The sequence below is a fragment of the Panthera uncia genome, chromosome F1 (genome assembly GCF_023721935.1).
Source record: "Panthera uncia isolate 11264 chromosome F1, Puncia_PCG_1.0, whole genome shotgun sequence".
Classification (NCBI taxonomy): Eukaryota; Metazoa; Chordata; class Mammalia; order Carnivora; family Felidae; genus Panthera; species Panthera uncia.
This window is the reverse complement of record NC_064813.1, coordinates 13,004,437-13,017,465: the sequence shown is the minus strand read 5'-3', so window position 1 is coordinate 13,017,465 and position 13,029 is coordinate 13,004,437. Positions and strand designations below refer to the sequence as shown.

The 13,029-nt window shown below is 38.0% G+C and overlaps 1 protein-coding gene across 1 annotated transcript in view; it reads right to left on the bottom strand.

Moving 5' to 3' along the window:
* Positions 1-13,029, bottom strand: part of MROH9 (maestro heat like repeat family member 9) — an 89,089-nt gene that overhangs the window by 60,413 nt on the left and 15,647 nt on the right. Inside the window, exon 4 of the mRNA XM_049633924.1 lies at positions 12,711-12,790. Coding sequence (XP_049489881.1) covers positions 12,711-12,790 — 80 coding nt within the window. The remainder of the gene's footprint in view (positions 1-12,710; positions 12,791-13,029) is intronic.

Here is a 13,029-nt window from a genome sequence, read left to right as displayed (position 1 = left end):
GAAACTGCTCGCTTTCATACACAATACACAATAATAAAGTCAAGGTGGATTAAGTATATAAGTGTGAGACCTGAAACCATAAAAATCCTGCAAGAGAACACAGGCACTAATTTCTGACTTTGGCCATAACATATTTGTAGATAGGTCTCTTGAGGCAAGGAAACAAAAGCAAAAATAGACTATTGGGACTACATCAAAATAAAAAGCTTCTGCACAGAAAAGGAAACAACAAACAAAACTAAAAGACAACCTACTGATTGAGAGAATATATTTGCAAATGACATGTTCAATATAGGTTTAGTATCCAAGATATATAAAGAATTCAGGAAATTCAACACCCAAAAAACAAATAATCCAATTTAAAAATGGGCAGAAGACATGAATAGACATTTCTCCCCAGAGGCCATCCAGCCAACAGACACATGAAAAGATGCTCCTCATCACTCATCATCAGGGAAATTCAAATCAAAACCACAATGAAATATCACTTCCCACCTGTCAGAATGGCTAGAGTCAACAATACAAGAAACAACAGGTTTGGGCAAAGATGTGGAGAAAAAGGAACCCTCTTGCGTTGTTGGTGGGAATGTAAAATGGTACAGCCATTGTGGAAGAAAATATGGAGGTCTTTCAGAACATGAACAATAGAACTACCCTACAATCCAGTAATTGTGCTACTGGGTATTTACCCAAAGAATATGAAAACACTAATTTAAGAGGATATATGCACCCCTATGTTTGTAGCAGCACTGTTTACAATAGCCAAATTATGGGAGCAGCCAAAATGTCCATCCATAGATGAATGGATAGAGAAGTGCGCACACGCACGCACACACACACACACACACACACACACACTAGAATATTATTCAGTCATGAAAAGAATGAAATCTTATCATTTGCAACAACATAAATTGATCTAGAGAATATAATGCTGAGCAAAATAAGCTGGTCAGAGAAAGACAAATGTCATATGATTTCACTCATATGTGGATTTAGGAAAAAAACCACAAATGTACAAAGGGGGAAAAAAAGAGGCAAATGAATAAACAGACTCTTAACTGGAGTCTGGTAGCAGATGGTTACCAGAAGCGAGGGAGGTCAGGGGAATGGATGAAATAGGTGAAGGAGATTAACATTATACTTATCTTGCTGAGCACTGACTAATAATATATGGAACTGGTGAATCACTTACTATATTGTATGCCTGAAACTAATAAACACTGAATGTTAACTACACTGGAATTAAAATAATAAAAAATTAACCAATTTCATTTATGAGTATAAAATTAAAGTTTTTAGAATAAGAGTTTTTTCGAAACGATAAAATAATTTTGAAATGCTACCAATTTTGGTTTATCATTGGAAGGTAAGGGTGGTCCAATGTCTTAAAAACTATTGATTAGCACATGCCTATTAATAGATTAAATAAAAAAAATCATGCTTTAGTCAATCTTGGAAAAGGAATAAATATCAACATCATATTCTAAGGAAAAAGATCTGTAAAATAATTTCTCGAAAGGTTTTATTTAAACCAAGATCCACCATTTTGCTAATTGAGAAGTAGTGTAAGAGTTTTTATTAAAAACAGGAACAACATAAGGGTTCAATTTCCAATTTAAAATTTTATGTCAGAGTTTGCTGTATTTCGAATAAGACATGGTCTAATAAAAATAGTTCAGTGAGCTCAATCAAACACAGGATAAATATACCCCCCTAAAAATCCCATATGCATCCCAGTATATCAGAAATTGCTGTTCAAACAAAATGGGGGGTAACCCCTGAAATATAGTATAACTAAGAAGCTAGTCTAGTAATGTGCAGAATCTATGTCAAAAATACCTCAAACTTTAAAAAAATTTTAATGTTAATTTATTTTTGAGAGAGAGAGAGAGACAGAGACAGAGACAGAGCGTGAGCGGGGGGGGGGAAGGGGGAAGAGAGAGGGGGAGACACAGAATCTGAAGGAGGCCCCAGGCTCTGAGCTGTCAGCACAGAGCTCAACGTGGGGCTTGAACCCACAAACCGTGAAATCTGACCTGAGCCGAAGTCGGATGCTTAACTGACTGAGCCACCCAGGCACCCCAAAGAGACAATCAACTTTTAAGAAAGAACATAAAACAGAACTTGAATAATTAGAAATACAGATTTATAAAGAGGAAGATCATTTATAAATGTCACTTAATCTCAAATCGTTTTACAAACTCTGAAAATGCAATTAAAATTTCAGGACATTTTCACCAGAAGTTGACAAAATATGTTTACCTTTCACTTAGAAAGATAAAAATTTATCTTAGGTTACCATGCTGGAAATGATCAATAAAATAAGGAAAATCCAGCTTGATCAGATAATAAAATCTATTACAGAACAGCCCTAAATCAAAACACTTTAGTGGTGGGACTACAACAAAATTCTGAACAATGGAAGAGAATGTATATTCTAGAGAACACCCTAACATGGGAATAGAAAATATCTAGATAAATACTCCATTGCCCTTACCAGGCCAAATGTGGGACTAATTTATTGTGATAGTATTTCATGTTGGGTCAGAACGCGCTTTTAGAACACTTTTTTTAATTAAAAATTTTATTGAGATATTTGTAGATTCACATACTGTTGTAAGAAATAATACAGAGAGGGGCACCTGGGTGGCTCAGTCGGTTGGGCGTCCGACTTCAGCTCAGGTCATGATCTCACAGTTTGTGAGTTCGAGCCCTGTGTCGGGCTCTGTGCTGGCAGCTCAGAGCCTGGAGCCTGCTTCAGATTCTGTGTCCATCTCTCTGCCCCTCCCTTGCTCATGCTCTGCCTCAGTCTGTCTCTCTCTCAAATATGAAAAATAAAAAAATAAATAAATGAAGGAAATAATGCAGAGAAACATCTAACACACTCACCTCAGTTTTCCCAAACGGTAACATTCTCCAAAGACTATAGTATATCACCATCAGAATACTGATATTGATTCAATCCACCAATCTTGTTCAGATTTCCCCAGTTTTATTTGTGCTCGTGTGCATATGTGTGTGTGTATTTAGTTCTATACAATTTTATCACACATGGAGCCTCATATATCACCACTGCCATCAAGATGCTCAAGAACAGCTTAGAACCCTTAAACCCATAGCTATTCCATTACACAGATGAATTAAAAAAAAAAAAAGAGTTAAATAAGCCTTTGGAAATGAGGCATTTTATTTTTTTTATTATTTATTTATTTATTTATTTATGAAATCACATATCAAGTTTATTGTAGGGAAAAAGGAAAATATAAAAATCAGATATATTTACCCACTTAGCCCATAGACTTATTGGTAGTATAGTCATATATAAATTCCAAGATTTTTTCATGATGCTAATAAGCACATTGAATGTGTGTTTTCTGTCTCTTAGTCTTTTTTTTTTCCAATATATGAAATTTATTGTCAAATTGGTTTCCATACAACACCCAGTGCTCATCCCAACAGGTGCCCTCCTCAATACCCATCACCCACCCTTCCCTCCCTCCCACCCCCCATCAACCCTCAGTTTGTTCTCAGTTTTTAAGAGTCTCTTATGCTTTGGCTCTCTCCCACTCTGACCTCTTTTTTTTTTTTTCCTTCCGGAAATGAGGCATTTTAAATAAGTGTTATCTGTATTGGGGTCAGCCAACATTGTCTGTAACTGCCCAGATAAGAAGTATGTTAGGCTTTGCTGGCCAAATTGTCTATGTCTACTTAGTTTTGTCATTGTGATGTAAAAGGAGTCATAGACAATACGTGAATATATAAACGTAGCTGTGTTCAACAAAACTTCCTCTATGGACCCTGAAATTTGAATTTCATATAGCATTTACATGTTATGAGATAGTCTTCCTCTTTTAAACCCCCTCCAACTATTTAAAAACGTAAAAGACATTCTTTTCTCTCAGAATGTACAAAACCAGGAGGCTGCGGAAAACAGCAGGATTTAGTTCATAGACCATAGTTTGTTGACTTCCGGTCTGTATTATGGAATTGGAAAGATATTTTAAAGTAGTTCATACATAAAAATATCTATTATAGACTGGAGGGTAACAAAAATCGAATCACAGAAAACTAGGAGAAAGTGAACATAATATTAAAGTGCAATGGAGAATTAATTTTATACCAGATATCACATAAAACATGAACAAAAATACAGCTATGACTATAAAATCAATTCTAACAAGATAAAAAAGAATAAAAAATTTTAAAACCATAAAAATACCATGAGAAGCTTACTAAATATATACCACCACTAAAACCCTAATGAAGTGACAAAGATAATGAGAAAATTCTCACATGAGAAAATTTATAAATATATAAACATACAGAAAATATTGAGTCTTGCTTTTTTGAAAGGAATACAAATTAAAATAATAATGAGGTATAATTTTGAACCTATTAAATCAGTAAAGTATAAAAATGTATTTATATATCTGTATCTTCTTGTGGCTAGGCTTTGAAGAGCCATTATTAGTGAGGGTTTTCTGGACAGCAGACTGACTCCTTATGAAAAGCTCTAAGAAACTTTTCATCCCATCTGTGTTAGTTTGGGTCCAGGGGAAGCAGACACCAAAACAGGATTAGAGATGCCTGAGATTTCTAAGAGAGAGAAGGAAGGAAGGAAGGAAGGAAGGAAGGAAGGAAGGAAGGAAGGAACGTACGTTTGGGTAGAAAGTAGCTGAGACTACAGCAAGTTCCAAAAAGGCTTCAGCAAGGTGGATGGGTTTCCTCAATTCAAAAACACTCATCAGAATTGACTCGCCCACCATGTTGCCTGGACAAATGTGCTGATGAATCCACATAGACAGCAGCTGGGATTGTCAACTAATTAGGGTCCCCAGCCAAAGGGCATTTTTGTAGTTACCTATCATCTAAATCAGTAACCTCACCCTCAGAAGGCTATTTTAAAAAAAAACAGAGAAGATACGATCTTTTATATACAAAGATGATTATCATAATATTGGTAAAATAAAATGTAATTTAGAAAATTTCAAAATTTGGGAATATTCTAGTGCCATTAAAATGAAAATATGATTAGGCAGAAAAAATAAACTTAAGACATAGTGCCAAAAGGAAAAATATTACAGAAAATTGAATTGTACAATCTGCTTATTAAAAATTTTTTTTAATTTTATTTTTTTTTAATTTACATCCAAATTAGTTAGCATATAGTGCAACAATGATTTCAGGAGTAAATTCCTTAATGCCCCTTACCCATTTAGCCCATCCCCCTCCCACAAGCCCTCCAGCAACCCTCTGTTTGTTCTCCATATTTAAGTATCTTATGTTTTGCTCCCCTCGCTGTTTTTATATTATTTTTGCTTCCCTTTCCTTATGTTCATCTGTTTTGTATCTTAAAGTCCTCATATGAGTGAAGTCATATGATTTTTGTCTTTCTCTGACTAATTTCATTTAGCATAATACCCTCCAGTTCCATTCACATAGTTGCAAATGGCAAGATTTCATTCTTTTTGATTGCTGAGTAATACTCCATTGTGTGTGTGTGTGTGTGTATATATATATATATATATATATATATATATGCATGCCACATCTTCTTTATCCATTCATCTATTGATTGACATTTGGGCTCTTGCCATACTTTGGCTATTGTTGATAGTGCTGCTATAAACATGGGGGTGCATGTGTCCCTTCGAAGCAGCATACCTGTATCCCTTGGATAAATACTTAGTACAATTGCTTGGTTGTAGGGTAGTTCTATTTTTAATTTTTTTTAAACTTTTTTTTTTTTTAATGTTTATTTACTTTTGACAGAGAGAGAGACAGAGCATGAGCAGGGGAGGGGCAGAGAGAGACGGAGACACAGAATCCGAAGCAGGCTCCAGGTTCTGAACTGTCAGCACAGAGCCCAACGCGGGGCTCGAACTCACAAACCGTGAGATCACGACCTGAGCCGAAGTCGGTTGCTCAACTGACTGAGCCACCCAGGTGCCCCTAATTTTTTGAGGAATCTCCATACTGTTTTCCAGAGTGGCTGCACCAGCTTGCATTCCCACCAGCAGTGCCAAAGAGATCCTCTTTCTCTGCATCCTCGCCAACAGCTGTTGTTGCCTGAGTTGTTAATATTAGCCATTCTGACAGGTTCGTGAGGTGGTACCTCGTTATGATTTTGATTTGTATTTCCCTGATGATGAGTGAAGTTGAGCATCTTTGCATGTGTCGGTTAGCCATCTGGATGTCTTCTTTGGAGAAATGTCTATTCATGCCTTTTGCCCATTTCTTCACTGAGTTATTTGTTTTGTGGGGGGTGTTGAGTTTGATAAGTTCTTTATCGATTTTGGATACTAACCCTTTATCTGATATATCGTTTCCAAATATCTTCTCCCATTCTGTCAGTTATCTTTTAGTTTTTCTGATTGTTTCCTTCACTGTGCAGAAGCTTTTTATTTTGATGAGGTCCTAATAGTTAATTTTTGCTTTTGTTTCCCTTGTCTCCAGAGACGTGTTGATAAGAAGTTGCTGTGGCCAAGATCAAAGAGGTTTTTGCCTGCTTTCTCCTTGAGGATTTTGATGGCTTCCTGTCTTACATTTAGGCCTTTCATCCATTTTGAGTGTATTTTTGTGTAGGGTATAAGAAAGTGGTCCAGTTTCATTTCTCTGCATGTCACTGTCCAGTTTTCCCAGCACCACTTGCTGAAGAGACTGTCTTTATTCCTTTGGATATTCTTTCCTGCTTTGTCAAAGATTAGTTGGCCACACATTTGTGGGTCCATTTCTGGGTTCTCTATTGTGTTCCATTGATCTGAGTGTCTGCGTTTGTGACAGTACCATACTGTCTTGATGATTACAACTTTGTAGTTTAGCTTGAAGTCCGGGATTGTGATGCCTCCTGCCTTGGTTTTCTTTTTCAGGATTGCTTTGGCCACTCGGGGTCTTTTCTGGTTCCCTACAAATTTTAGGATTATTTGTTCTAGCGCTTTGAAGAATGCTGGTGTTATTTTGATAGGGATTGCATTGAATATGTAGATTGCTTTGGGTAGTATCGACATTTTAACAATATTTGTTCTTCCTATCCAGGAGCATGGAATCTTTTTCCATTTTTTTGTTGTTGTTGTTGTTTGTGTGTGTGTGTGTGTGTGTGTGTCTTCTTCAATTTCTTTCATAAGCTTTCTATAGTTTTCAGTGTATAGATTTTTCACCTCTTTGGTTAGATTTATTCCTAGGTATTTTACGGTTTTTGGTGCAATTATAAATGGGATCGATTCCTTCATTTCTCTTTTTGTCACTTCATTGTTGGTGTATAAGAATGCAATCGATTTCTGTGCATTGATTTTATATCCTGCAACTTTGCTGAACTCATGAATCAGTTCTAGAAGTTTTTTGGTGGAATCTTTTGGGTTTTCCATATAGAGTATCATGTCATTTGCCAAAAGTGAAAGTTTGACCTCCTTCTGGACAATTTGGATGCCTTTTATTTCTTTGTGTTGTCTGATTGCAGAGGCTAAGACTTCCAATACTCTGTTGAATAACAGTGGCGAGAGTGGACATCCCTGTCTTGTTCCTGACCTTAGGGGGAAAGCTTTCAGTTTTTCCCCATTGAGGATGATATTAGCATTGGGTCTTTCATATATGGCTTTTATGATCTTGAGGTATGATCCTTCTATCCCTACTTTCTGGAGGGTTTTTATCAATAAAGGATGCTGTATTTTCCCAAATGCTTTCTCTGCATCTGTTGAGAGGGTTCTTGTCCTTTCTTTTATTGATGTGATGAATCACATTGATTGTTTTGCAGATATTGAATCAGCCCTGCATCCCAGGTATAAATCCCACTTGGTCATGGTGAATAAATTTTTTAATGTATTGTTGGATCTGGTTAGCTAATATCTTGTTGAGGATTTTTGCATCCATGTTCATCAGAGAAATTGGTCTATAGTTCTCCTTTTAGTGGGGTCTCTGGCTGGTTTTGGGATCAAGGTAATACTAGCTTCGTAGAAAGAGTTTAGAAGTTTTCTTTCCATTTCTATTTTTTGGAACATCTTCAAGAGAGTAGGTGTTAACTCTTCCCTATGTGTTTGATAGGATTCCCCTGGAAAGCCATCTGGCCCTGGACTGTTGTTTTTTGGGAGATTTTTGATTACTAATTCGATTTCTTTACTGGTTATGGGTCTGTTCAAATTTTCCATTTCTTCCTGTTTGAGTTTTGATAGTGTATATGTGTCTAGGAATTTTTCCATTTCTTCCAGATTGCCCATTTTATTGTCATATAATTGCTCATAATGTTCTCTTATTGTTTTTATTTCTTCTGTGTTGGTTGTGATCTCTCCTCTTTCATTCTTGATTTTATTTATATGGGTCCTTTCCTTTTTCTTTTTGATCAAACTGGCTAGTGGTTTATCAATTTTGTTAATTCTTTCAAGGAACCAGCTTCTGGTTTCATTGATCTGTTCTACTGTTTTTTTTTTTTTTTTCTTCTTCTTTTTTGGTTTCAATAGCATTAATTTCTACTCTAATCTTTATTGTTTCATGTCTTCTGCTGGTTTTGGGTTTTATTTGCTGTTCTTTTTCCAGCTCCTTAAGACGTAAGGTTAGGTTGTGTATCTGAGGTCTTTCTTCCTTCTTTAGGAAGGCCTGGATTGCTATATACTTTCCTCTTATGACAGCCTTTCCTGCATCCCAGAGATTTTGGATTGTGGTGTTATCATTTTCATTGGCTTTATGAAATTTTTAATTTCCTCTTTAACTTCTTGGTTAGCCCATTCATTCTTTAGTAGGATGGTATTTACTCTCCAAGTATTTGTTACCTTTCCAAATTGTTTCTTGTGGTTGATTTTAAGTTTCATACCGTTGTTGTCTGAAAATATGCATGGTATGATCTCGATCTTTTTGTACTTGTTGAGGGCTGATTTGTGTCCAAGTATGTGGTCTATTCTGGAGAATGTTCCATGTGCACTGGAGAAGAATGTATATTCTGCTGCTTTAGGATGAAATGCTCTGAATATATCTGTTAAGTCCATCTGGTCCAGTGTGTCATTCAAAGCCATTGCTTCCTTGTTAATTTTTTTATTAGATGAACTGTCCATTGCTGTGAGTGGGGTGTTGAAGTCCTCTACTATTATGGTATTACTATCAATGAGTTTCTTTATGTTTGTGATTAATTGATTTATATATTTGGGTGCTCTCACATTTGGCGCATAAATATTTACAATTGTTAGGTCTTCTTGGTGGATAGACCCCTTGATTATGATATAATGCCCTTCTGCATCTCTTGATACAGTCTTTATTTTAAAGTCTAGATTGTCTGATGTAAGTATGGCTACTCCAGCTTTCTTTTGGTGACCATTAGCATGATAGATGGTTCTCCATTCCCTTACTTTCAATCTGAAGGTGTCTTTAGGTCTAAAGTGGGTCTCTTGTAAAGAGCATATAGATGGATCTTGTTTTCTTATCCATTCTGTTACCCTATGTCTTTTGATTGGAACATTTAGTCCATTGATGTTTAGAGTGAGTACTGAAAGATATGAATTTATTGCCATTATGTTGCTTGTAGAGGCGGAGTTTCTGGTGGTGTTCTCTGGTCCTTTCTAGTCTTTGTTGCTTTTAGTATTTATTTATTTATTTATTTATTCATTTATTTTTCCTCTTTTCTCCCCTCAGAGAGTCCCCCTTAAAATTTCTTGCAAGCCTGGTTTAGTGGTCATAAACTCCTTTAATTTTTGTTTGTCTGGGAAACTCTTTATCTCTCCTTCTATTTTGAATGACAGCCTGCTGGGTAAAGAATTCTTGGCTACATATTTTTCTGATTCAGCACATTGAATATATCCTGCCACTCCTTTCTGGCCTGCCAAGTTTCTGTGGATAGGTCTGCTGCAAACCTGATCTGTCTTCCCTGGTGGGTTAAGGATTTTTTTCCCCTTGCTGCTTTCATGATTCTCTCCTTGCCTGAGTATTTTGTGAATTTGACTATGATATGCCTTGTTGATGGTCGGTTTTTGTTGAATCTAATGGGAGTTCTCTGTGCTTCCTGGATTTTGATGTCTGTGTCTTTCCCCAGGTTAGGAAAGTTTTCTGCTATGATTTGCTCACATAACCCTTCTGTCCCTATTTCTCTCTCTTTCTCTTTTGGGACCTCTATTCTGATGTTCTTCCTTTTTAATGAGTCACTGATTTCTCTTAATTCTTAAATTGTGCTCCTTTGCCTTAATCTCCCTCTTTTTTTCTGCTTCATTATTCTCCATAAGTTTGTCTAAATCGCTGATTCTCTGTCCTGCCTCATCCATCCTTGCCACCACGGCATCCATGTGAGATTTGAGCTCAATTATACCATTTTTTAATTTCATCCTGACTAGATTTTACTTCTTTTATCTCTGCAGAAGGGGATTCTAATCTATTTTCAACTTCAGCTAGTATTCTTATTATCATGATTCTAAATTCTGATTCAGACATCTTGCTTATACAAGCAAGTGTTAGTTAAGTCCCTGGCTGTCATTTCTTCCTGCTCTTTCTTTTGTGGTGAATTCCTTCATTTCATCATTTTGAAGGGAGAAAAAGGAATTTGATGGGAGAAAAGAAGTAAAAGCTAGTCAGTATGAAATTAAAAAAATGCTATAACTGAGCTGAAATCTCAAATGGATGCTGCGGTGGCAAGGATGGATGAGGCAGGACAGAGAATCAGCGATATAGACAAACTTATGGAGAATAATGAAGCAGAATAAAAGAGGGAGATTAAGGCAAAGGAGCATAATTTAAGAATTAAGAGAAATCAGTGACTCATTTTCTCCCTTTTCTCCCTTCAAATTTCATCATTTTGAAGGGAGAAAAGGAATTAATGAGGTAAAAAAAATTAACATTAAAAATATATTAAAATTTTAAAAATATATTAAAATTAAAAAATTAAAAACAAACACACACACAAAAATCAAATAAATGATGCTAGATCCTGGGTGTGTTTTGGTGTGTGTGTTGAAAGGGGCTTGATAGATTAGAGAAAAAAGGAGAAAGAAAAAAAAAGGAAATCTTTTGAAAATTTGAAAAAATGAATACACTGAAGTAGACAAAAATGAAACGATGGAACTAAAATAGAATTTAAAAAAACTTACACAAAAGTAAAAAATACAGTAGAAAAAAATTAAAAAAAAATATTTTTAATACAAACTGAAAATAAAAATGAATTTTTTCTCTGTCTGTATTCAAGAAAAAGAAAAGAAATGAAAAAGAGAAAAAAGAAAAAAAAAGAAAGAAAATTGAATAGATGGACCAGCAAACAGACTGAAATACGACTGAAATTACTTTGTTTTCCCCTAGAAGTGAAACTATGAAGGGCTTTATAGTCCATAAACTAAGCAGGCAGAGAGACTTGTGTCCTGAAGAGGGAGGTTGGCCCTTTGGGCGGGGCTTAGTGTAACGACTCCGTTGTCCACTAGATGGCGCAGCTAGCTTACTGGGGTGGGTTGTTGTGGCGCTGCAGGTGTGTGTAAGCTCGCGCGCATGCGCGGGACGGTGAAAATGGTGTCACCCCGTTACCCGCTCTCTAATATCGGAACTCTGTTCTCCCTGATCAGCAATCACGCACCTGTCTTCTGTCTTCGGCTTCCGCCCACTCCCCGCTCTTACACTGTCCGTGACCAAGCCCCAGGCAGCTCCTCCCTCCTGAGTTTTATCTCAGATGCGGCTGTCTCTCCCGACCCCTTACTTCTGAGGGACCGCAGCTCTGACCCCTTCTGCCCCCCTGCGGAGGGTCTCACCAAGCAATGGCCGGGTGCCGGCCGCACCCGGGAACGTTCGCGGGACCATGCTGCTGCCGACACCCCGAGACTGCAGCCGGGGGGCCAGCCCGCCCCAGAGAAAGTTCGCACGATCGTGTAGCAGTGGCGTTTCAGGGATTATGGAAAATCACAACACGCATCTGCCACCGGGCTCCGCCCCCAGCGACCTTGTTCCAGCACCAGCGAATGTGGCCGCTGTCCCAGGTCCGCCGGGGTCTTTGCCTGTGCGGGGGCCACGCCGCCTCTACCAGCTGTCCTCCCAGCGGGGGAACCGCCTCTCCCGTGTGGCCCGAAGCCCCCCGGACCCCACTCTGCTCCTGGGGATTCGCCCTTCCCACCCGAACGCCGCCAGGTATGGAGCTGCGGAGTTTCAGCCTCTGCTCCCCCTGTTTATACTCTTAAGGGAATTTAAACCCTCTCCTTTCTCCTTTCTCCCTTTTTAGTTCAGTCCCTGTGGGTGTTTCCACTTTTCCACTTTCTCTCCAGCTGCTTTTGGAGGGGTGCTTTTCCCATATTCTCCCCCCTGTCTCCATCCTCTCTCCGCACACAAAAGTGGCTCCTTGCTGTTTGTGGCTTCTCTCTCCCCCAGTTCACCTCTCCGCGCCGTGTACCTGCTGAGTTCTGTGGCTCAGGTGGTGCAGATTGTTGTGTGAATCCTCAGATCAGTTTTCTAGGTGTGCAGGACGGTTTAGTGTTGGTCTGGCTGTATTTCATGGACGTGAGACACACAAAAACTTCCATGCTGTTCCGCCATCTTGGCTCCTCCCCTCTACAATCTGCTTATTTTTCTACAATAATTAGACTGTCTGTTTATCCATGCAAGACAGAAGAATTGAGGAAGAACATGAGAAAGAAAGAAATAACAGCTGCTGAGTTAGGATGGTAGGATTTGGAGTAATTTTCTGTTTTTCACAAGTGTGAGTTTTCTCTATTGTGTTTTAAAGATATTCAGTCAGTGAAATGCGAGAGCATTATAGCTTCTTGTACCTGGAGTTCACGGCGAGGATCATGGCTTGATCACCGAACAGGCCTGAGTATACATCCCATAGGCTGGTAGCTATGTGCTCCTGGAAAAAAGAAAAGAATAAATGATGGCAGCCCTTGAGGCATCACACGTAGTTCTCCCCTTCACCGAGAGCAACGGACCAAACTGGACGGGACTAGAAGTCCAAGAGTTCATGGTGTTGAGACCAAATTAATTTAAACTCATGATAGCATCTTGGCCTAAATGGTGGCCTTTTACAGCCAACCACCATGCTTCTATAAGTAGCATTTCTGGACAAAATGTTGTCGAGGATGCCCTCGA